Source organism: Adiantum capillus-veneris, chromosome 24 (assembly GCF_014529385.1).
Source record: "Adiantum capillus-veneris isolate H3 chromosome 24, ASM1452938v2, whole genome shotgun sequence".
Taxonomy (NCBI): Eukaryota; Viridiplantae; Streptophyta; class Polypodiopsida; order Polypodiales; family Pteridaceae; genus Adiantum; species Adiantum capillus-veneris.
Genome location: NC_140954.1, coordinates 8,514,944 through 8,538,122, shown reverse-complemented (window position 1 = coordinate 8,538,122; position 23,179 = coordinate 8,514,944). Strand labels below are relative to the sequence as shown.

Here is a 23,179-nt window from a genome sequence, read left to right as displayed (position 1 = left end):
CGGCCGAGGGGCCTAAACCCTAAGAAGAACAAGTAATAGAAGAAGAAGTCCTACCAGCTTATGGAGGACATGTCCGATGGAGCCCCAAGTGACATAAAGGATTAGAACAAAGCTGGATCCGCACACACACAGCGTGGAACTGATGACATGGCAGATTTCCGGAAATTACGCTGACAGGCTGACGTGGCAGGTTGTACAGATTTCCGCGTTTTGCGTTGGCTGTTGATGTGGCGGTTGTACGGAATTCCGTGATTTACACTGGCAGCTTTTTGGCATTGCGTTTGGACCACAAGCTTTTGAGTATGAAGGCTTTTCATGTAAATTCCTTTTCATAGGCCAAGGGCCTTTAAATATGTGCTAAGGGCTCATTCTCTGGCATGCTTCCTGGAGAAGGTGCAGAGTCTAGAGTACCGGCTTGTACTGAGTTGATGCAATATAAAGAAATACAAAAAGGGTCGTCAAGGTTTGGGGCCAATGCTCTCTCGGGTGGAATTGCGCCACTCCGTGTTGCGTGTCGTCTCTCTCTCTCAGTTCAGTTGTTATTGAAGTGCTAAAAGTCTGTTCAGTCTGTTCTTTTCTATTGGCATGGGGTGCCCGTTTTGTGACACCTTCCGGCATACTAAACAACTACGTACAAAATCGTCCACATCAAACATGTGCTTTTCTAAAAGCATACCGGTCCCACCAAAGAGCAGACAGAGCTACTCGAATTTTATTTGAAGTATCTTCGAGGCTTGAGTCCGGACTTGTTAGCCACTCCCACCCTTCATACATCGCGCATCGGGCGCGCTCCCGTCTTCACCGCTCATGTCTTACAGGGCATAAGCCAAAAAGATCACTTGCAAGAGAAGGATCCAAGATTTGTTTCAAGTCACTGTTTTTCTCGAAAGCAGTGCCATGCAGATGTTGATGTCTATAGCTACCAAGCCGCACACTTCCAAGGACTTGGCAAGCTTTCAAGAAAAAATTTGCCCAAAGTTGTATGGTTTCTGACATCTTCCTTCGAAGTGCAACTTCTGGCAGAGTGGGGTATCCTGAAATGCTTGCCATGGAAACCTTAGCAGATTATAACTTGAGATTTCTCGACATCTCTCAGTAGATGTCTCTTCACGAGCAGGTGACCTTGGAGGTCCAGTGCGATTGCTAACTTGGGACTACCATCGCCGCCAAAGAAAACACTATCTATCCAAGAGCTGATGGACCATGCTGTGCTCGGCTACGACCTTATGGAATGAACCTAACCCTAATTTTTGATGCAGGTTTCAGGATGGAAAGTCGGTCGACTTTTCGAGCTCGACTGATGTCGAGATTTCTTTTTAAGTTTGAAATCTGTTTGAGAACTTATTTGGTGATCCTGTTGGAATTTGTTTGAAATGGATGGTATTTGTTTTGAACCTGTTTTGGTGCCGATTTGAAATGTTTTTAATACTGGCTTTACTTCCGGGTGGAGAAGTGAGAAATACTGTTTTGGTATTGTTTGAACCTCAGGACGACGCAGGCCGATGTCTGGGGAGCGTTCCGTTGTATGCTAGAAAACCTCCGAACGACGCAGGCCGATGCCTGGGGAGCGTTTGGTTGTATGCTTGTAAAATAATTGTTGTTGTGACTCCCGGCCCGAACCAGGATGGTTATGCGGGAGGAGTATTAAGAAGTCTGAGCAATGGTTACTCTCAGCACCTCCAAACGACGCAGGCTGCGATCTGGGGGCGTTTGGTTGTAAAAGGCCTCTATATCTCCCGGCCAGGACCTTTTTAGGTTATGCGGGAGGAGTGATGAGGGAGTTGTTGAATATCTCCCGGCCTTGACCTTGTTAGGTTATGCGGGAGGAGTATTCATCGGCGACTTTATGTTTCAAAGTCTTGTAACATGCATACGTGAGCATTTGTGTTGCTTTGTGATGTGGCAACCACTGAATATTCCTAATTGGATGAGATAGCCCGGGTATGTAATTTTAGTGCATCAAGACACCCGTGGAAGATCAGTACGGTCTGGGTGTGATGGCTAATTTTACTACGCCGGAATATCAAGAGTTCCGATCTGGATGAAAGGAGAAGCCAACTCCTTGATCAAAAGAGCCGAAAGGAGAAGCTAACTCCTTAACAAAAAGAGCAAATTGATTGTCCCTCGGAATGACCCTCGGAAATTTTTAAGCTAACTTGAGTTGTTTTGCAAATATGTTGTAATCGCGGACGATTACTCTCTTTCAAGAAGGGGAGATGTCACAAACTGCTGACGTGTCAAAGCCCTGAAGAACGAAGCCAACTTGCAGATGTCGGCCGAGGGGCCTAAACCCTAAGAAGAACAAGTAACAGAAGAAGAAGTCCTACCAACTTATGGGGACCCCGTCCGATGGGGCCCCAAGTGACATAAAGGATTAGAATAAAGTTGGACCCGCACACACACACACACGTGGAACTGATGACGTGGCAGATTTCCGAAAATTACACAAACAGTGCTGACGTGGCACGCTGTATGGATTTCCGCGTTTTGCGTTGACTGCTGAAGTGGCAGTTGTACGGAATTCCGTTATTTACGCTGACAGCTTTTTGGCATTGCTATTGGAACCAGAAGCTTTTGAGTTTGAAGGCTTTTCATGTAAACTGCTTTTCATAGGCCAAGGGCCTTTAAATATGTGCTAAGGGCTCATTCTCTGGCATGCTTCCTAGAGAAGGTGCTGAGTCTGGAGTACCGGCTTGTACTGAGTTGATGCAAATATAAAGAAATACCGAAAGGGGCGCCAAGGTTTGGGGCCAATGCTCTCTGGGGTGGAATTCCGCCACTCCGTGTCGCGTGTCGTCTCTCTCTCCCTTAGTTCAGTTGTTATTGAAGTGCTAAAAGTCTGTTCAATCTGTTCTTTTCTATTGGCACGTGGTGCTCGTCTTGTGACAATATACCCTCGTAGTAAACAGTATTGACATCCCCTTCTTCTTCTTCTTCTTCTTCTTCTTCCATGACAAGTGCTTTGCCTTTGGAATCTCTAGGATTCTTTGGATTCTTTGCATTATCTTTGAAGAAACATCAGTTGGGTGCATGTCCCTTCTTGTTGCAATGAGATCAGAGATGTAAGACTTCAATAAATCCAAAACAACTAAATTTGCAATCTCAGATTGCCCATCTGTCTGCGGGTGGAATGATGGCGAGAACTGCAACCGCATGCCAATGTTCTCCCAAATAGCCCTCCAAAACAAACTCGTGAATCAAGGATCTCTGTCGGAAACTATTGTCTCAGGCATGCCATGTAGTCGAAATATCTATGCAATGAACAGTCTCTCTAAATGGTCCAGCTTGACTGTTTTCTTCACTGGAATGAAGTGAGCTTGCTTGCTAAATCTGTCAATGACAGTCCAAATGCCATCGTGCCCACTCTATGCCTTCGGGAGATCAAAGATAAAATCCATTGCAATACTTTCCCAAGGGCGGGTGGGGATGGTAAAGGCTGCGTAATCCTTGTGTCTTATGCATGTCAAACTTGACCTTCTGGCATACTAAACAACTGCAAACAAAGTCGTCCACATCCTTCTTGAGTCTCGGCCAAAAGAAATAACGCTCCACACCTTTCAAGGGGTGGTATCAATGCCGCGGTGACCCGTAAAAGGTGGACAATGGCACTCAGTCAAAACCTTTTCCCGCAACGGCTATGTAACAACATTGTAACACAACGGCTATGTAACACACAACATTGTTTTCTTCATCAATGTAGCCATCTTGTAGGGAATACCCTGGCACTATCTCCCCATTTTGTATCCGAGTAAACACATCGGAAAAATCCGGATCGGTGGCGTACTGATCAACCATATCCTCGAAGCTTCTATGATCGATCACGGAAATAGCCAAGACAAGGGGCTTCCGAGACAATGCATCTGCCACTAAGTTTTTATGTCCCTGAACATGGACAATCTGGAAGTGAAACTGTGACAAGTGCCAATAGCTCTTTCTCATAAATCTGTGCTACCAATTCTGGCCTTGAAAACGTTCTGCTTTCATAAGCAATCACATGGCCTTCTTGCATCAAGATCGCTCCCAGACTACGACCACAAGCATCACAATAAACTTCGAATGCTTTTGAAAGTCTGACAAAGCCAACACTGTCCAGTAGTCAGTTTTTCCTTAAGTGTCTGAAAGGCAATCACCTCTGTCAATCCCTACGAGAAAGGGACTCCTTTCTGAGTCAATAAGTGCAAAGGGGAAGCTACCTCTGCAAACTTCCGAATGAACCGCCAATAGTAAGAACACAAGCCCAAAACGCTTCTAGCTTCATGAACATTCTTCAAGTCTCGCCAACCACGAATAGTCTCAATTTTGGCCGGGTCCATCTGTACTCCTGTTGCTGAGATGATGTGTCCCAAGAAGGGTATCTTCGGCAAGAAAAACTCGCTCTTTTTGGCATTGATAACCAATCTGTGATCACGTAATGCTTGAAAGACCTGTAGCAGATGGTGTCGATGCTCTACTTCATCACTGGAGAAAACTATAATATCATCAAAGAAAGTGCCCACAAAAGATCGATGCCCTCGAAAAATCCTATCCATCATTCGGTTGAAAGTCGTTGGAGCATTGGTAAGTCCAAAAGGCATCACCAAAAATTTGTATATTGTCTTGTAGATATCTCTCGAAGCGATTCTGATCTGATGATATCCGCTTTTCAAATCAATCCTGCTGAGACAAAAAGATCCCTGAAGTGTGTCAAGAATATCATCGATCCTTGGAATCGGAAATATGCTCTTGATGGTGATCTTATTGAGAGCTCTATAGACAATGCACATCCTCCCAAATCCGTCTTTCTTTAGTACCAGTAAAACCGAAGAACAGTAGGGTGAAGTACCCGGATGGATGAGACCCTTTTCAAGAAGGTCTTTCACTTGGTTCATGATTTCTTAATTTTGGGCTCGACTAACACGGTAAGGTGGCCGGTTCGGTGGTGTGGTTCCAAGAATCGAATCAATAGTATGGTCCTCAGGACGAGATGGGGGTAGCTCGCCTTCTGAGAAACAATCAGCATGTGTGTGCAAAAATTCTTGTCTTTCTTTGTTTAGTTCAGACATGTTCGCTCATTGTTCATCATTCAATTCTTTCGATAGAACGAGTAAACAAAAGGACTGGATTTCATTAATTTTGAAATGGCCGAAGCCGATACAATAGGGACGGACTTGCCCTTCAATTTTACATCTAGTACAATTTTTCTGCCCTTCTCATTTGTCAAAGTCACTCTCTTGGCCCAATAGTCGATAACGGGGTTGTTCTTATGGTACCAAGGGATTCCTAGGCGTAATGGCTACATCCCGTCCGGGTGTCGCTAGAACTGCCTTCGCCGGTGGCCCCATCCTATCGGGCGTAATCTCGAGCCGCGCCGCCAATTCAGGTGAAATGAAGTTGGCCTTGGCTCCTCCATCAAAAAAAATAAGGGCTTCCTGATCTTTCACTTTGCCCCATGCGCGGCAAAGTTTTGTACTTTCATCCATCTGGCTTGGGTCGGTCCCATGCAATCCGGTACGAGTCCTGCTTTCATCGTGCCTTTTCTGCCACGTTCCTCCGCTACTCTGGAACTCTCTGACATGTCTTCAGTTTGTCCTCGTTGTGCCTTTTTGGGGCACTTCGTGGAGATGTGCCCTTGTTCCCCGCAGCCGAAACACTTCCTCTCTTTGAGATAGTTCTTTCTCTCTCTAAAAGTCAATCGTGGTCGTGTATCTTTCTTTTCTTGGGGATTCTTTTTCTTTCTATTTTCATTGGTCAAGGTCTGTCTCGTCCTTTGAGTCAAAATTTCATCAGTGGGTAGGTCAAATTCCCTGAATGTATCAAGAATCCCCGTTTCGCATGTCCCATTAGTTGTTGTATAGACTCAGACTTTTGTTCAAGGCAGTAATCTCGAATCTCTGTAGGGAGTCCGTAGCAAAACCGCTCAATCTGTTCTATAAAGGTCTTTTCTTAAACGAAGAGGTCGGTAGAAAAGAATCCCAAAACCTCTCGCAATATGCGTCCAAAGAATCACCCTTGGTCATCTCATTCGTACTCCTGAGTCAACCAAGAAGAAATAAAGAGCCGTTTGAACTTCGACCACTTGATCGGGGTTTCTTTCCTCAGAAGAAGAGTGGACCACCATGTTCGAGCATTTCCCTTTAAAAACAATGCAGCCCTCCTGATCTTGGAGTGCTCTGAGTAATGCCCTCCAGAGAAGGCTATGTCAAACTGCTGAATGAAGGCCAAAGCCCTTGAAGCATCCCGAAATCCAGAAAAGGATTCAAATTTTATTGACTGCCCACCCTCTTTAAATTCCTTTGTCTTCTTGCTCTTATCTTCGAGGAAATCATACTAGTTGGCTCTGTAAAAGTGTTTCTTCTTCGCATAAAACATGGGATTGTCGAAGTCCAAACTGTCAGAGCATGACTCCTCCGTAAAACTATCAGAAAATGGTCGGAATCTAATCGTCTTTGCCTTTTTCTTGTTCTTTCCAAAGCTTTGCTTTTTGCTTCGCCTCTTGCCCTTTCTATCCTCCTCACTCGAGTCGGAAGAGACAGCGCTAGAAGAACTATCAGAATAAGACCTGGGTAGTCCTTCAAAATGCACAAGCTTCTTCTGCTTTCTTGCAGATGCAAAAGAAGATTGACGGCCTAGGTAACCGGGGTAGTCAGTCCCCTTCTTGCGCCTCGACAATTGCTTCTTCGATGGCTTCTTCGTGTCCAAAAGCTGATTGATCTGGGTTTGGGCCACCTCTTGAAGTTCTCCTTCAGTAAACATCCTCCGAGTAGGAGGTTTCTTGATTGCCGGTTTGATTGGTGGTTCGGTGGCTTTCAGCCACTAAGTATGCACTTCAGCCATCGACTGCTGGGTCAAAAAATTTGCAAATTAATCTTTAGTGAACTGAAGCATCTGCTTTGTGCACTCGTCAACCTGCTGTCGACGTTGCATCTCCAAAAGTTCATACTGTGTAGGCCGAGGTGGCCCATACTCATCTTCTGCTAAATCGCTTGAATCCGTCGTATTGCCTCCTCCCGCCTCAACGGTTGCAGAAGAGGTCGATTCATTCTTTTCGGAATCCATAGGTGTCGCGAGAAAAGGGATTGGATTTCAGGTTAAATCGGTCGTGCTTCGATACCACAGTAACAAACTTGGACACCCCCAAGTCTAGATTTTGTCGTGACACAACAGAGATTCACTTCAAAACACTCCACAATTTCAAGAGTCGACACAGCCCGATGTAGTTCCATGCCAAGAGAGAGCGGCCCCAAAGACTGGCGCCCCTTTTGGTATTTCTTTTATATTAATCTTTGAGCAAAGTACAACTTCCCGCGGGTGCTCGCTCTCAGACTCTACATCCAAATGCTATAAGAAGTGAGCCCCTTTGGGTCACCTATAAACATTACAAGGGGTGCTAAAAGCAGAGCCCCAAAAGCGTTGAACTCAAAAGTAATAGAGTCCCACAAAAGCTTTTGACTCAAAATCTGCCAACAAAAAGCTACAGCGCAATTTGCGGAATTTCCGTACAGTTGCCACGTCACCAAGCCAACGCAAAAAGTGGGTGTCCATACAGAGCCATGTCAGCCTGTACGTACATGTGCCACGTCAGTAATCTGTACAACCTGTCCGTACAGTTCTGTCCACGTCAGCAGGGATTGTCCGCCGGGTGATGCCACATCATCAGTTTGTGACAGGTGCTAGGGAGTGAGGACTGTTTTGTGGCTGTGAACGGCCAATGTGAGGTAGGTATCTCATGTCGGGTTGGGCTTAGCCATGTTTAGCTCAGGGTTTTGGCTCAGTTCCATAGCCATATAGGCTCCTTTTTCCATGGGGTTCTTCCCACCCTTGGATTCCAGTGCCCTCCCAGAGCCCTCTATTTTCCCTATTTATAAGATTTATTGTAGGTTTGTGGGGCTGAGTATGTGGGTCGAGTAACCAGCCTTCTAGCCTATATAGGCATGGGAGGGGGTCACCTTCTTAGGCAGTACAGATCAGCCCCAGTCAGGGGGCACCCTCCGTTAGGGGCCCTAGGGGACAGCCCCTTTGCCCATTGCCAGAGGACAAGAGTGGGGCAGCCCAGCGTTTTGGCCAGGCCTCTCCTCAGCGTTTTTTCTGGGCAGCCGGCAGCCAGCGTTTTGGTTGGCAGCCCTGGCGTTTTCTGGCCCATACAGAGGGCAGCTTCTCTACGAGATGCAGGCCTAGGAGAGCAGAGATAGTCAGCCATCTAGACAGCAGCCGTGCAATGGCCAGCCTTGAGGGTTGCGGGTCCTCTCTCCAGATCTGGGTTGGTGCCAAGAGGTGAATCTGTGTTGGGTTTTTCAGCCCACGTGGAGACCATGTCAGTGGTCTCTTGTGCACAAGCAGTTGGCAATGTCACTAGCAGTCGCAGATGTGAGTAGACTATCCAGTTGGCATGTCAGTTCTATGCCGGACCACCTTTGGTCACTTGTATGAGCATCTTGTTATCAGCATGGAGAGCCTTTCCCATATCTTTCTCTTTCTCTCATTCTTAGATGTCCCGTCTCTTTCTACCTCAGTGATCTCTCTTCTCCAAAGGTGCCTTCTTCATGTGTTTGTGTTTGTAGGTGTTCTAGATCCGAGTCGAGGTGTCCACCGGATCACGAGCCAATTCTTGTCTTCATTGCATCTTCCGCTGCCACCTTTGACAAAGAGGTATTTCGAACAAAGATAGACATGGACTCCTTTACTAAAAGCATCTACTTTCCCGAAAAGCAACTCCCTTTTTCAGAAAGCAACAGCATTTCCTCAAAACTTACTTAGAACCCATCTTCATTTGAGTGCTTGTCTCATCTCTTGTGCACAGTTTAGCATTGCATTTATGCATGAGACTACATCCAGAGACGCTTGGGTTGTGATTGTGAAAGCATGGTTCTCAGATTATAGGTTTTTATTGAGTTGTCAACAGAAATCGCGAAATTCCGTACGCTGTAGCCACGTCAACATATCAAGCGTTTTGCGAATCCATTGACGTCAGCAGTCAGCGATTTCACTGGATTCCGTACACCTGCCATGTCAACCTGTCGACGCATATCTCGGAATGTGTGTGTCCGGGGGCCTGCCACGTCACCAGTTTGTGACATACCCCCCTCTTGAAAGAATTGTAATCGTCCTCGATTACGCCTGCAAAACAGATAGAGGCCATAAACTGTCTTAGTTAGACACTGACTATTAGTACTGACGCACTAGACACGACACATCTAGCACTTGTAGAAGCGACAGTCACATCAAAGGACATCACAGGAAATCACTTGACATCACAGGACATCACATACAAATTCATTCCAAATCTCAGACCATGACCATCGGCAACGTATTTTGTAATCGCATCTAAATCCATTCAGGACCTTACAGATGCCCGATTAACTAATTCTTATTGCAATCATGTCTGTATAGAGATTTATGAGACCCAAAGGGGACATCAATGAGACTTATTCAAAAATTGGGGTAATCCATTGACAAAGGAGCGGAGTGACTCCCCTCTTGTGCAAACCCGCTGCACTAGATTCACCCTCGCTGAAGTCGGGGTTCTATCGGAGTAGACTATGCTAAACCGAATGCTTCAAGGTAAAGTTCCAAAATCTGAGGAGTATCTGCTAGGTCCTCCTCCTCCATCCACTTCGCATCCAATGCAGGATAGTTCTTGAATTTAACCAAGAACTGCCTAATCGCTTTACCTTTTATCTTTCTGTCCTTGTGTGCCAAAATCTGTTCTAGAACGAGTATCTCCTCGCTTTCCTCCACTTCGGGTTGCTCATCACGCTCCTCGTCATCGGGCACATCACCTTTAAAAGGCTTCAATAGACTCACATGAAATGCATTGTGAATCTTCCAAGTATCGGGCAGCTTGAGTCTAAAGTAGACATCATTTTCTTTTATCTGGAAAGGGCCATAATACCTCATGCTAAGCTTTGGAAAAAGCCACTCCTTTCCCTTTTTCTTTCTTAGGCGTGCCTTCTCAAAACGTAAAGAGCACCGAATCGTCTTCCTTTAATTTCAAATCTCGCCGATGTCAATCTACTGCCTTCTTGTGTCGTTCCTGAGAGTTCGCTAAAGCCTCTTGGACATTGGCAAATGTAGTGTCCAAGTCCCTCGTGTATTGGTCGGCTTCAAAATCTTATCTTTAGTGCTTAGAAAGGGTGGAACCTTCGAAGCACCTTCAATGATCTCAAATGGTGCCTTCCTCGTCGAAGAATGAATCGTGTTATTGTAGGCAAATTCCAACAAGGGCAAAAACAATTCCCATTGAGTCTTCTGATCAGAAATGTAAGACTTCAATAAATCCAGAACGATTAAATTTGCAATCTCAGATTGCCCATCTGTCTGCGGGTGGAATGATGATGAGAACTGCAACCGTGTGCCAATGTTCTCCCAAATAGCCCTCCAGAACAAACTCGTGAATCGGGGATCTCCATCGGAGACTATTGTCACAGGCATGCCATGTAATCTGAAAATCTGTGCAATGAGTAGACTCGCTAAATGATCCGGCTTGACTATTTTCTTAACTGGAATGAAGTGAGCTTGCTTGCTAAATCTGTCCATGACGGTCCAAATGCCATCATGCCCACTCTATGTCTTCGGGAGATCAAAAATGAAATCCATTGCAATACTTTCCAAGGGACGGGTAGGCATGGGTAAAGGCTGTAACAATCCCTGTACCTTATGCCTGTCAAACTTGACCTTCTGTCACAAATTGTTGACGTGTCAAAGCGCTGAAGAATGGAGCCAACTTACAAATGCCGGCCGAGGGGCCTAAACCCTAGGAAGAACAAGTAATAGAAGAAGTCCTACCAACTTATGGGGACCCCGTCCGATGGGGCCCCAGGTGACATAAAGGATTAAAGTAAAACAGGGCCCACACACACACAAAGAAAGACTTGCGCCAAAATGTAACAAACTTTTGACGTGTCAAAGCCTAAAGAATGCAGCCAACTTCCAAATGCTGGCCGAGGGGCCTAAACCCTAAGAAGAACAAGTAACAGAAGAAGTCCTCCCAACTTATGGGGGCCCCGTCCGATGGGGCCCCAAGTGATAAGGATTAAAATAAAGCAGGACCTGCACACACACACACAAACTGATGACGTGGCAGATTTTCAAAAATTGCACTGACATGATGACGTGGTAGGCTATATCGATTTCCGCGTTTTGCGCTGGCTGATGACATGGCAGGGTGTACAGATTTCCATGATTTACGTTGGCAGCTTTTGGCTTTGCTTTTTGGACCAGAAGCTTTTGAGTTTTGAAGGCTTTTCACTGTAACTGCTTTTCAGGCCAAGGGCCTTTAAATATGACGTTAGGGCTCATTCTCTGGCATGCTTCCTAGAGAAGGTGCATGGTCTGGAGTACCGGCTTGTACTGTGTTGATGCAATATAAAGAAATACCGAAAGGGGCGCCGAGGTTTGGGGCCAATCTCTCTGGGGTGGAATTCCGCCACTTCGTGTTGCGTGTCATCTCTCTCTTTCAATTCAGTTGTAATAGCAGTGCTAAAAGTTTGTTCAGTCTGTTCTTTTCTATTGGCATGTGATGCCCGTCTTGTGACACAAAAACTGATGACATGGCAGCCGTACGTGCAATTTCCGGAAATCGCACTGACAGTGTTGACGTGGCAGGCTGTACGGATTTCCGCGTTTTGCGCTGACTGCTGACGTGGCAGCTGTACGGATTTCCTTGATTTACGCAGGCAGTTTTTGGGCATTGCTTTTGGACCAGATGCGTTTGAGTTTGAAGGCTTTTCATTGTAAACTGCTTTTGGGGCCTAGGGCCTTTAAATATGAGGCCATGGGCTCATTCTCTCGCATGCTTCCCGGAGAAGGTGCAGAGTCTGGAATACCGGCTTGTACTAAGTTGTTGATGCAATATAAAGAAATACCGAAAGGGGCGCGAAGGTTTGGGGCCAATACTCTCTGGGATAGAATTCCGCCACTTCGTGTCGCGTGTCGTCTCTCTCTCAGTTCAGTTGTTATTGAAGTGCTAAAAGTCTTTTCAGTTTGTTCTTTTCTATTGGCACGTGGTGCCCGTCTTGTGACACCTTCCGGCATACTAAACAACTACGTACAAAGTCGTCCACATCTTTCTTGAGTCTCGGCCAAAAGAAGTAACGCTCCACACCTCTCAAGGTGGTGTCGATGCCGCGGTGACCCGTAAAAGGTGGAGAATGGCACTCAATCATAATCTTCCCTAAACGACAGTGTGATGCACAACATCACTTTCGTCATCAAGTAGCCACTCCAATGGAATATCCCGCTACTACCTCCCCATTCTGTATTCGAGTGAATACATCGGAAAAATCCGGATTTGTGGCGTACTGATCAACCATGTCCTCAAAGCTTATATGATGAATCGCGGAAATAGCCAAGACTAACGGCTTCCGAGACAAAGCATCTGCCACCAAGTTTTTATGTCCCTGAACGTGGACGATTTGGAAGTGAAACTGCGACAAGATGTTAGCCCACCGCATCTGCTTTTCCGAAAGCTGCTTCTATGACAAGAAGTAGCGTAAACTCTGATGATCAATGAAGACCGTGAAGTCGGCTCCAAGTAGGTGATGTCGCCACTAAGTAAGAGCATGGATCACTGCCAAAAGCTCTCTCATAAATCTGTGCTGTCAATTTTGGCCTTGAAAACAATCGGCTTTCATAGGCAATCACATGGCCTTCTTGCATTAAGACCGCTCCCAAACTACGACCACAAGCATTACAATATACTTCAAATGACTTTTGTATGTCCGGCAAAGTCAATACTTGTCCAGTAGTCAATTTCTCTTTCAGTGTCTGAAAGGCAGTCACCTGTGTGGGTCCCCACGAGAAAGGGACTTCTTTCTGTGTCAGAATGTGCAAAGGGGAAGCTACCTCTGCAAACTTTCGAATAAACCATCGGTAGTAAGAACACAAACCCAAGAAGCTTCTAACTTCATGAACATTTTTCAAATCTGGCCAATCACGCATAGTGTCAATCTTGGTTGAGTCCATCTGTCTTGCTGCTGAGACGATGTGTTCCAAAAAGTTTCTCTGGCAAGAAAAATTTACTCTTTTTGGCATTGATAACTAACTTGTGATCCCGCAATGCCTGAAAGACCAGTAGCAGATGGTGTCTATGTTCTGCTTCATCCTTGGAGAAGACGATAATGTCATCAGAGAAAGTGCCGACAAATGATCTATACTCTTGGAAAATCCTATCCATCATTCGGTTGAAAGTCGCTAGAGCATTGGTAAGGCCAAAAGGCATCACCAAAAATTCATATAAACCGAAGTTTGTTCGAAAGGCTCTCTTGTAGACATCTCCCGGAGCGAATCTGATCTGATGATATCCGCTTTTCAAATCAATCCTGCTGAAACAAGAGGATCCCTAAAGTCTGTCAAGAATATCATCGATCCTTGGAATTGGAGATTTGTTCTTGATAGTGATCTTATTGAGAGCTCTATAATCAATGCACATTCGCCAAGTTCCGTCTTTCTTTAATACCAACAACACCAGAGAGCAGTAGGGTGAAGTACTCGGCTGGATAAGACCCTTTGCCAAGAGGTCTTTCACTTGGTTCATGATCTCTTCATTCTAGGGTCGGCTAACACGGTAAGGTGGCCGGTTCAGTGGTGTGCTTCCAGGAATCAGATCAATGGTGTAATCCTCGGGACGAGATGGGGGCAACTCGCTTGGCAGGCCCTCAGAGAAACAATCAGCATGTGTGGAGAAAATCTTGGCGTTCTTTGTCAAGGTTAGACATGTTCGTTCTCTGTTCATCATTTAACTCTTTCAAGTAGATCGACTGGATTTCATTAATTTGGAAATGACCGAAGCCAATACAATAGGGACGGACTCGCCCTTCAGTTTTACATCAAGTACAATTTTTCGGCCCTTTTCATTTGTCAAGGTTGCTTTATTTGCCCGATAATCGACCACGGCGTTGTTCTTATGGTACCAAGGGATTCCTAGGAGGACGTCACAACCTTCCAAAGGCATGATGTAGAAGTCCTCGTGCCCTAAATACCCCTGACAATGCAACCGAAGTTTGCCAATGACAGGTGTAATGACTATGTCCCGTCCGGGTGCCACTAGAAATGCCTCTGCTGGTGGTCCCATCCTATTGGGTGTAATCTCGAGCCGCGCCGACAATTCAAATGAAATGAAGTTGGCCTTGGCTCCTCCATCAAAGAAAATCAGGGCTTCTTGATCTTTCACTTTGCCCCAAGCTCGGCAAAGTTCTGTACTTTCATCAATCATGCTTAGGTCAGTACCTATGCAATCTGGTATCAGTCTTGCTTTCATCTTTCCTTTTCTACCACGTTCCTCTGCTGCTCTAGAACTCTCTGGCTTGCCTTCAGTCTGTTCTTGATGTGCCTTTTTGGGGCACTTTGCGGAGATGTGTCCTTGTTCCCCGCAGCCAAAACACTTCCCCTCTCCGATATAGTTAGCCCACTTGACTGTAGCTTCTTTCCTCAGAAGAAGAGTGGACCACCATGTTCGAGCATTTCCTTTGAGGAAAGATGCAGCCCTCGAAGACAAAAGCAAGAAAGGAAAACAATTCAAAGAAGGCGTACATTCGATAAAATTTGAATCCTTTTCTGGGTTCCAAGATGCTCCGAGAGCTTTGGCCTTCATCCACTAGCAGTTTGACATAGCCTTCTCTGGAGGGCACTACTCAGAGCTCTCCAAGATTAGGTCTTTGCATAAAACATATGGTCATCGGAGTCCGAACTGTCAAAGGATGACTCCTTTGTAGAGCTATCAGAAATTGGGCGGAATCTGTGTTTCTTTGCTCTTTCCAAAGCTTTGCTTTTTGCTTCGCTTTTTGCCCTTTTTGTCCTCCTCAGTCGAGCCTGAAGAGCTAGCTAGAAGAACTGTCAAAAGAAGAGGAAAAAGAAGAACTGGGTAGTCCTTCAAAGCGTACACGCTTCTTCTGCTTTCTTCCGGATGCAAAAGAAGATTGACCGCCCAAATAACCAGGGTAGTCGATCCCCTTCTTGCGCTTATTCACTTGCTTTTTGGATTGATTGTTCGCGTCCAAAAGCTGACTGATTTGGGTCTGAACCACCTCTTGCGGTTCTTGTTCTGTAAACATCCTCGGAGGAGGAGGTTTCTTGATTGCCGGTTTGATGGTGGTTCGGTGGCTTTCTGCCACCACTAAGTGTGCACTTCAGTGATGGATTGCTGAGATAAAAAATTTGCAGACTGAGGCCAACTCCGTGAGTTGCGGCTCTAATTCTTCTTCTTGAGTGTTGTTCAAACGGTAGGGAGCCTTACTCACTAGCTGTGCCCCCTCCGTGAGTTCGCTGCGATGGTCCTCCGGCCGCTCGAGACGGAGACGGGGTGGAAGATCATCCTGCAAAAAGGAGTGCTCATACTTGGTAAACAAGGTTGAATACCTGTCTAGAGCCTTAATGCTTTGGGTAGCTGGAGAGGCATAGATGAATGCCGCTTGTGCTCCTCTTCATAATTCACGCTTCGCCTGCACATGAGAAATGAGAGGTAAAGAATGCAGACCCTCCTCACCACGACTGATCATGGGAGAGTCACTTTTGGCAATTAGAGTGAGCGTATAGTCTATCCAATCAATGAGAGAGTTATGTCCACGAAACCATCGAATGCCCAAAATCATATCACATCCTGAGAGAGGAGACACGACAAATTTTCTATGCAAGGAAGCTTGTTGAACAGTGAATAACACATCAAGGCACTCTTGCGTAATGAGAGTGTCCATACCGGGAGCGAAACCCGACACCTCGAGAGTTGTCTGACTCACTTCCAGGCGGACTCTCTCTACAAGAGAGTTACCAATCACATCATGCATACTGCCTGAATCAAACAATATGACAAAACGCTGACCCTTCACATGACCATAACATTTAAAGAGAGACTCATCAATGTGTTGTGTCACAAAAATATAGAGAATCAGATTGGTTCACTAAAGTACTTGTGGTAGTTGTCGATGCTTTGGGTTCTTTAGGTGGTACTGTCTTAGGACAAGCTATCTTTATGTGACTCTTGACGTGACATTGATAACATCGACCTTCCTTAGCATATATAACTTGTTCTTCTCGCATTATATATCCTCCTAAAATTCCTTCTGCAGCTTTTTTATATGGGGTTAGCTTAGGTTTCGCACGTGTTTTCGCTTTACCTTTAAGAGTCATTTTGAGAGTTCTTTTCCGAAGGATTAGAGAAAGATGGGCTAGTAAGAGTTACCATTCTTACCGTTCTGTGGGTTCTGAGGAGTCTTAGAGGTACTGTGGGAAGACTTGTTCTCTTTAGGCTTTCCTTTGTTGTGCTTCATCTCCTGTGCGAGAGCAATCGCTACCGCCTTGTTGAGATCCACAGGGTCAAGTACTTCGACATCAAACTTGATATACTCGTCAAACCCAAAAAGGAATGCCTCTTTGCGCTCATCATCCGATTTGTGTAATTGGGTGCCGAGCTGCAAAACACGGTTAGAGAAAGACATGACAGGCATACCATTTTGCTTGAGATTGCGCCAATCTTCTTTCAACCGCGCTAAGTATTGAGGTGGCATCAACCGCGCCATGAGCTTGTCTTGGAAGTCTGCCCAATTGAAAGAAAGGAACACGCCTTCTTCGGCTTCCTCTAGGTGCGCGGCAAACTGTGCCTCTTGCCATGCGTGATACCAATAAATGGCATCACTGGCAAGATACATAGCTGCCGTCAAAACTTTGCTATTTCCTCTTTTCTTAGTTGTCGCAAAGTAAGCATTAAATTGATGCAACCAAGAATGAATAACATTAGCATTCATCTTACCGTCATACTTACTGTCACAAGACGGACACCACGTGCCAATAGAAAAGAACAGACTGAACAGACTTTTAGCACTTCATTGACAATTAAACTGAGAGAGAGAGAGAGACGACACATGACACGGAGTGGCGGAATTCCATCCCAGAGAGTATTGGCCCCAAACCTTGGCGCATCTTTCGGTATTTCTTTATATTGCATCAACTCAGTACAAGCCGATACTCCAGACTGTGCACCTTCGCCAGGAAGCATACCAGAGAATGAGCCCTAACCTCATATTTAAAGGCCTTGAGTCCCAAAAGCAGTTTTACATGAAAAGCCTTCAAACTCAAAAGCTTCGGGTCCAAAAGCAATGCCAAAAAGCTGCCAACGCAAATCACGGAATTCCGTACAGGAGTAAGCGCAAAACGCGGAAATCCGTATAGCTTGCCACGTCATCATGTCAGTGCAATTTTCCGAAACTACCACTTCATCAGCTGCATGTCCTGCTTTATTTTAATCTTTATGTCACTTGGGGCCCCATCGGACAGGGTCCCCATAAGTTGGTAGGACTTCTTCTTCTTCTGGTACTTGTTTTTCTTAGGGTTTAGGCCCCTCGGCCGGCATGTGTCAGTTGGCTCCATTCTTTAAGGTTTGACACATCAACAGATTGTGACATCTCCCCTTCTTGAAAGAGAGTAATCGTTTGTGATTACAGCATATCTGCAAAACAACTCAAGTTAGCTTAAAAATTTCCGAGGGACGTTCAGTTTGCTCTTTTTGTTAAGGAGTTAGCTTCTCCTTTTGGCTCTTTTGATCAAGGGGTTAGCTTCTCCTTTTGTCCAGATCGGAAGTCTTGATATTCCGGCGTAGTAAAATTAGCCATCACACCCAGACCGTATTGATCTTCCACGGGTGTCTTGATGCACTAAAATTACATACCCAAGCAATCTCATCCAATTAGGAATATTCAATGGTTGGCACATCACAATGCAACACAAATGCTCACATATGCATGTTACAAGACATAGAAACATAAAGCCGTTGATGAACACTCCTCCCACATAACCTAACAAGGTCCGGGCCGGGAGATATTCAACGACTCCTTCATCACTCCTCCCGCATAACCTAAAAAGGTCCGGGCCGAGAAATATAGAGGCCTTTGACAACCAAACACCCCCCAGACCGTAGCCTGCGTCGTTTGGAGGTGTTGAGAGTAACCACTGCTCAGACTTATTAATACTCCTCCCGCATAACCATCCAGGTCCGGGCCGGGAGTCACAACAACAATTATTTTACAAGCATACAACCAAACACTCCCCAGACATCCCGCATGCGTCGTTCGGAGGTTCAAACAATAGCAAAACAACATTTCTCACTACTCCACCGGGGAGTAAAATCACCAATCATTGAAACCAGTATTAAAACCAGAGTCAAACATTTCAAATCGGCACCAAGACACGTTCAAAACAAATACTATCCATTTCAAACAAATTCCACACAGGATCACCAAACAAGTTCTCAAACAGATTTCAAACCTTAAAAACAATCTCGACATCAGCCGAGCTCAAAAAATCAACTGACTTTCCATCCTGAAACCTGCACCAAAAATTAGGGTTAGGTTCATTCTATAAGGTCGTAGCTGAGCACAGCATAGTCCATCCGCTCTTGGACAAAAAGTGTTTCTTTGGCGGCGATGGTAGTCCCAAGATAGCAATCGCACTAAACCTCCAAGGTTATCAACAAGAGGCACCTGCTGAGAGATGTACAAAAATTTCAAGTTATGATCTGCTAGGGTTTCCATGGCAAGCATTTCAGAATACTCCACTCTATCAGAAGTTGCACTCCGAAGGAAGATGTCAGAAACCATATAACTTCGGGCAAAATTTTCTTGAAAGCTTGCCAAGTACTTGGAGTATGCTGCGTGGTAGCTATCAACATCTGCATGGCACTGCCTCTGAGAAAAACAGCAGCTCGAAACAAATCTTGGATCCTTCTCTTATCAGTGATCTTTATGGCTTATGCCCTGCAAGACATGAGCGGTGAAGACATGAGCGGTGCAAGACATGAGCGGTGAAGACGGCTAAGTCCGGGGTCGGAGACCGAGGATACCTCAAATAAATTCCAAAAGTCTTTGGTTTGCTCTATCTGCTCTTTTGTGGGACCGGTACGCTTTCAGAAAAGCACACGCCTCATGCTCTGATACCACTGTCACAAGACGGGCACCACGTGCCAATAGAAAAGAACAGACTGAACAGACTTTTAGCACTTCATTAACAATTGAACTGAGAGAGAGAGAGAGACGACACGTGGCACGGAGTGGCGGAATTCCACCCCAGAGAGTATTGGCCCCAAACCTTGGCGCCCCTTTCGGTATTTCTTTATATTGCATCAACTCGGTACAAGCCGGTACTCCAGACTCTGCACCTTCACCAGGAAGCATGCCAGAGAATAAGCCCTAACCTCATAATCAAAGGCCATGGGCCCCAAAAGCAGTTTTACATGAAAAGCCTTCAAACTCAAAAGCTTCTAGTCCAAAAGCAATGCCAAAAAGCTATCAGCGTAAATCACAAAATTCCGTACAAGAGTCAACGCAAAATGCGAAAATCCGTACAGCTTGCCACGTCATCATGTCAGTGCAATTTTCGAAAACTGCCACATCATCAGCTACGGGTCCTGCTTTATTTTAATCTTTATGTCACTTGGGGCCCCATCGAACGGGGTCCCCATAAGTTGGTAGGACTTCTTCTTCTGTTACTTGTTCTTCTTAGGGTTTAGGCCCCTCGGCCTACATGTGTCAGTTGGCTCCATTCTTTAGGCTTTGACACGTCAACAGTTTGTGACACTTACTGAACGTCAACTTTTCGGTGATTGAATTGTTGGAGTCCGCATCTCTGCTTGTGCTACCTGAGGAACTGCCCACATCTTTGACCGGCTCGGATTTCGAGGTGAGTATCTGTAGGACCAACTCTTGCATGCGTTGGTCTCTCTGCGCCTCACGCTCTAATTCCAAGGCCGCTTGCCTTTCTTCAGCCGCTATGCGTTGGGCTTCGCGTGCTTGCTCACGTTCAAGCTCCATAGCCACCTTTCTTTCTTCGGCCGCCAAGCGCGCTTGCTCACGCTCACGCTCCAAGGCTGCCTTTCTTAAATCATGGTCGCAATCCAAGGAGGCGCGTTGCGCCTCTTGTTGTAGCATCATGTCCCCATCATCGACTTGATCAAAGCCGCCATAGGATTTGGTGAAACCCGTGTCGTAGATGGGGATGGGGGAGGATCGGAAACAAAACCTCTTGGTGAGGAAACTTCTTCGTCCACAACTCCACTCTCATCACCTTCACGCAAAGTATCCATTTCGCTTCAGGTAATGACCATACACTGAGATCTTGGGTACTTAAGTTCTCAAGGAACTTGGGGTCTTGAGGTTCTTGGGTTCTTGACATTCTTGAGTTCTTGAGGTTCTTGAGTTCCGGAGGTTCATGAGGTTCTTGGGTTCTTGAGCTTGCAATCGGTGTTTGAGAAAGCTTTTCTCTTACCCGAGCTCAACTCTTCCCAGTCGACGCACCCCTTGGCAACCTTGCGCTCACACCAAAGTTGCTTTTTCCCATCACGTTGATTGGCCAGCCGCTAAGTGCACGATCCGGTCTCAATGAGTGAAAAGAGGAACAAGGGGAGGCTGGACAAGCCCTTCTTTCTTGGGTTACCTGTCACTCTTCAAAAACACGATTAGGAATCGACATGCCCAGGTGGACTTGGGTTACGTGCGACTACAACAAGCAAAAAATTTCTTGTGGTTCTTTCCTTGGGTGATACAAAACACTGTCAAAGCTCTGATACCAATGTAAGGTGCAACAGAAGTGAATGTTCATATTGATCAAGATGAGTGCTCCAAACTGTGCTCAAGGGTTCCTTTTACTTATGGAAGGGAGAGCCTTTTGTTCCTTTAGAGAGAGAATGCAATTATCACAAACAAAGTGAATGCTACTGTGAATGAAGGTGTTGAGACTAAGAGAAAGAGAGAGAGAGAAGAATACGACACCAGACGGTTCTCAAACCCTCCTCCAAGGAACCCCCCCTCTCTCTATGGCGAGAGAGGTCTATGCTATAGATTGCACAAATCTGGTACAATGGACTTGCCAACGATATCGACGACAATGATGACGACGACGAGGACGGTTGAAAACTAAGGATGGTGATGAAGATGACTCGACAACGCTGCGCTGAAAACGCAAATGCTGAAATCTGAAAACAGCGAGCCGAAACTGTAAATGATGGTTTACTCGACGGTACGGCGAGGATCTGCTACGAGTAGGTGAGATCTGCAAGGCTAGGGGCTAGATCTGCAAATTCTAAGTGCTGAAATCTGAAAACGCTAATGGTCTTGGCTGATCTGGCGCCAGAAACTACAAAAAGCTAGGCTTGACCTGGAAACTGGAAATGCCGGGCTGATCTGCTGTGGAGAAAACGCTAGGGAATATGTTGCAGAAAACGCTAGTGAAACTGGGCTCCAAAACGTTGGCTACTGCTGATGGCCAAAAACACTAGAGTGTCTTCTGCCGGTCTTGCTGAGGAGAGAACACTAAAAGTTGCCGAAACTTCTTCTATCTCTTCTGCTAGAAATGGGCGCCCCCTGTCTGCTTATATAGCTGCAGCAAGCTGGGTCGGACAGTCTTCCCAACAGCCCACGACCTTGGAAATTGGCAATTTAAATTAATAAAAATGCCAAATTGCCTGTAAAATGCTCTGTCACAAAAACTGGCCAAAAATTGAACCTTCTACTTGGACAATTTGCATATGTTGGGTAGTACTGGGTGTGCAATCAGAGGATAAGCAACTACTCTAAGTGCCGGGACATGCACAGCCTGCGCACACGCTCACTAAGGTGCCAGAACATTTCCTAGGCTGACCTGAACTCTAGACCTAAGATAGCTTGTCCACATGCACATAGGGTTAGATGTGCACGTGACATCGTAAGTCGTGGGGTTTCTGGCATATTGCCCGACCCAAGCTTTTTGCAGTATAAAGGTTTTTTGCAGTATAAAGGTGACTCCCAGGGTCACCACTTGGATCTTCAGAACCCAATGCCCACAGGGACATCAAACGCACACAGTACCTCAACACCCTCCCGATTGCAGATTGCATCAGTTCAACCCAGCATTTTTGCATCAGATTCAGCCTAGCGTTTTTACAAAAAATCAATTCCATTGTTTTTACATCATCATTCAGCCCTAGCGTTTTGCAGTACATCAGCGTTCAACACTCTGGCAAGCAAGGGGGCCCTTGAGGGTGGCTGGGACCGGACATACGGCTTCATCTCTCTTTGCCTCTCTCTTTATTGTGTTCAGTTCTCTCAATTGAAGTAAAGTAACCTTGTGTCTACACGAAATACTCAATCCGGGCTAAAATTCTTAAACCCTTCCGCTGCACCTGACATCCCCTCTCATTCAAGTCTCTCTGGCAAAGAGAGAGCCTTCCAAGGAGAAGATAGAGAATGCTTCAATCATCATGTTCAATGTCACAATTTCTGCTGACTTATGATGTCTATCCCTTTATATTAGAGCATCCTTTTGTAGCATTAACTAGGAAAGAATCAGGGATTAAGAAATTGAGAAGCAGGAATCATGGTATTGGCAATTTGTTTTAAGCATTTTCTACTTTTACCATCCGCAATCTTCCCTTGTATTCATATTCTACTCCAAAACAGGACTCAACATTGCTCAGTCGGGACAGCAAAATTACACAAGGAGAAAAATAGCTGGCATTTTCTAAGCTGCAAATTGCAGTGGAAGAGTTCTCAGCACACTCTCTCTCTCTCTCTCTCTCTCTCTCTCTCTCTCTCTCTCTCTCTCTCTCTCTCTCTCTCTCTCTTTTTGATATACGCTGCAGCGCCACAAGGAAAAGAAAAATTGCCCAATAGCAGGCTAAGCAATAGACAAACCTCTTGCACGGATCGAGCGTAGGCATCCTCCATGTTGCTGAGTGAGCCTGTGAGGCCTGATGTCGTGAGTGCGCCAGTGCAGGAGAACTGTCTTCTTTTTGTACTCTAATTTCTGGACTTATGAACCTGTTTTGGAAACCCGAGTGGCGTTATATATTCCATCTAACTTCCAAAGTTTTACGCCTTTGGTTAGGTGGATGAATTAGGGCGCGTCCCCACGGCGGGGTAGAACCCCTGCCAGTCGTCATCAGTTTTGTCGGTACGCCAACTCCTGCCAATGCAAAGGAGACCTTTAACGAGACGAGGCAGGGGTAGCCAATTTTTTTTCTAGCTTTGCCGATTTCGGCAGAGTTGAGCCTTTTGATCCTTGTTTGCTGACGATAGTTGGCTCGGGTTCCACCCCCTCCCGTGTGAATCCGCCCTCTCCCGTGTGGATCCGCCCTTACATCTAGCCTATATAGCATCACACAGTAGCATTCTACCCCCTTTTGCCTCCGTTGCCCACTATGTTTTGACAGAATAACGTCTTCAAGGCGCATCCCCGCGCACGGTAG

The 23,179-nt window shown here is 45.8% G+C and overlaps 1 protein-coding gene across 3 annotated transcripts in view; it reads right to left on the bottom strand.

Moving 5' to 3' along the window:
• Positions 1–22,774, bottom strand: part of ECA3 (endoplasmic reticulum-type calcium-transporting ATPase 3) — a 215,251-nt gene extending 192,477 nt beyond the window's left edge. For 2 of the 3 annotated variants that reach the window (XM_086497970.1, XM_086497971.1), the window contains exon 1: positions 22,626–22,774. In XM_086497970.1, coding sequence (XP_086354096.1) covers positions 22,626–22,651 — 26 coding nt within the window. In that variant the 5' untranslated portion in view covers positions 22,652–22,774. The remainder of the gene's footprint in view (positions 1–22,625) is intronic. The other variant, XM_086497972.1, reaches the window with a different exon arrangement.
• Between the last annotated feature and the right edge of the window lie 405 nt (positions 22,775–23,179).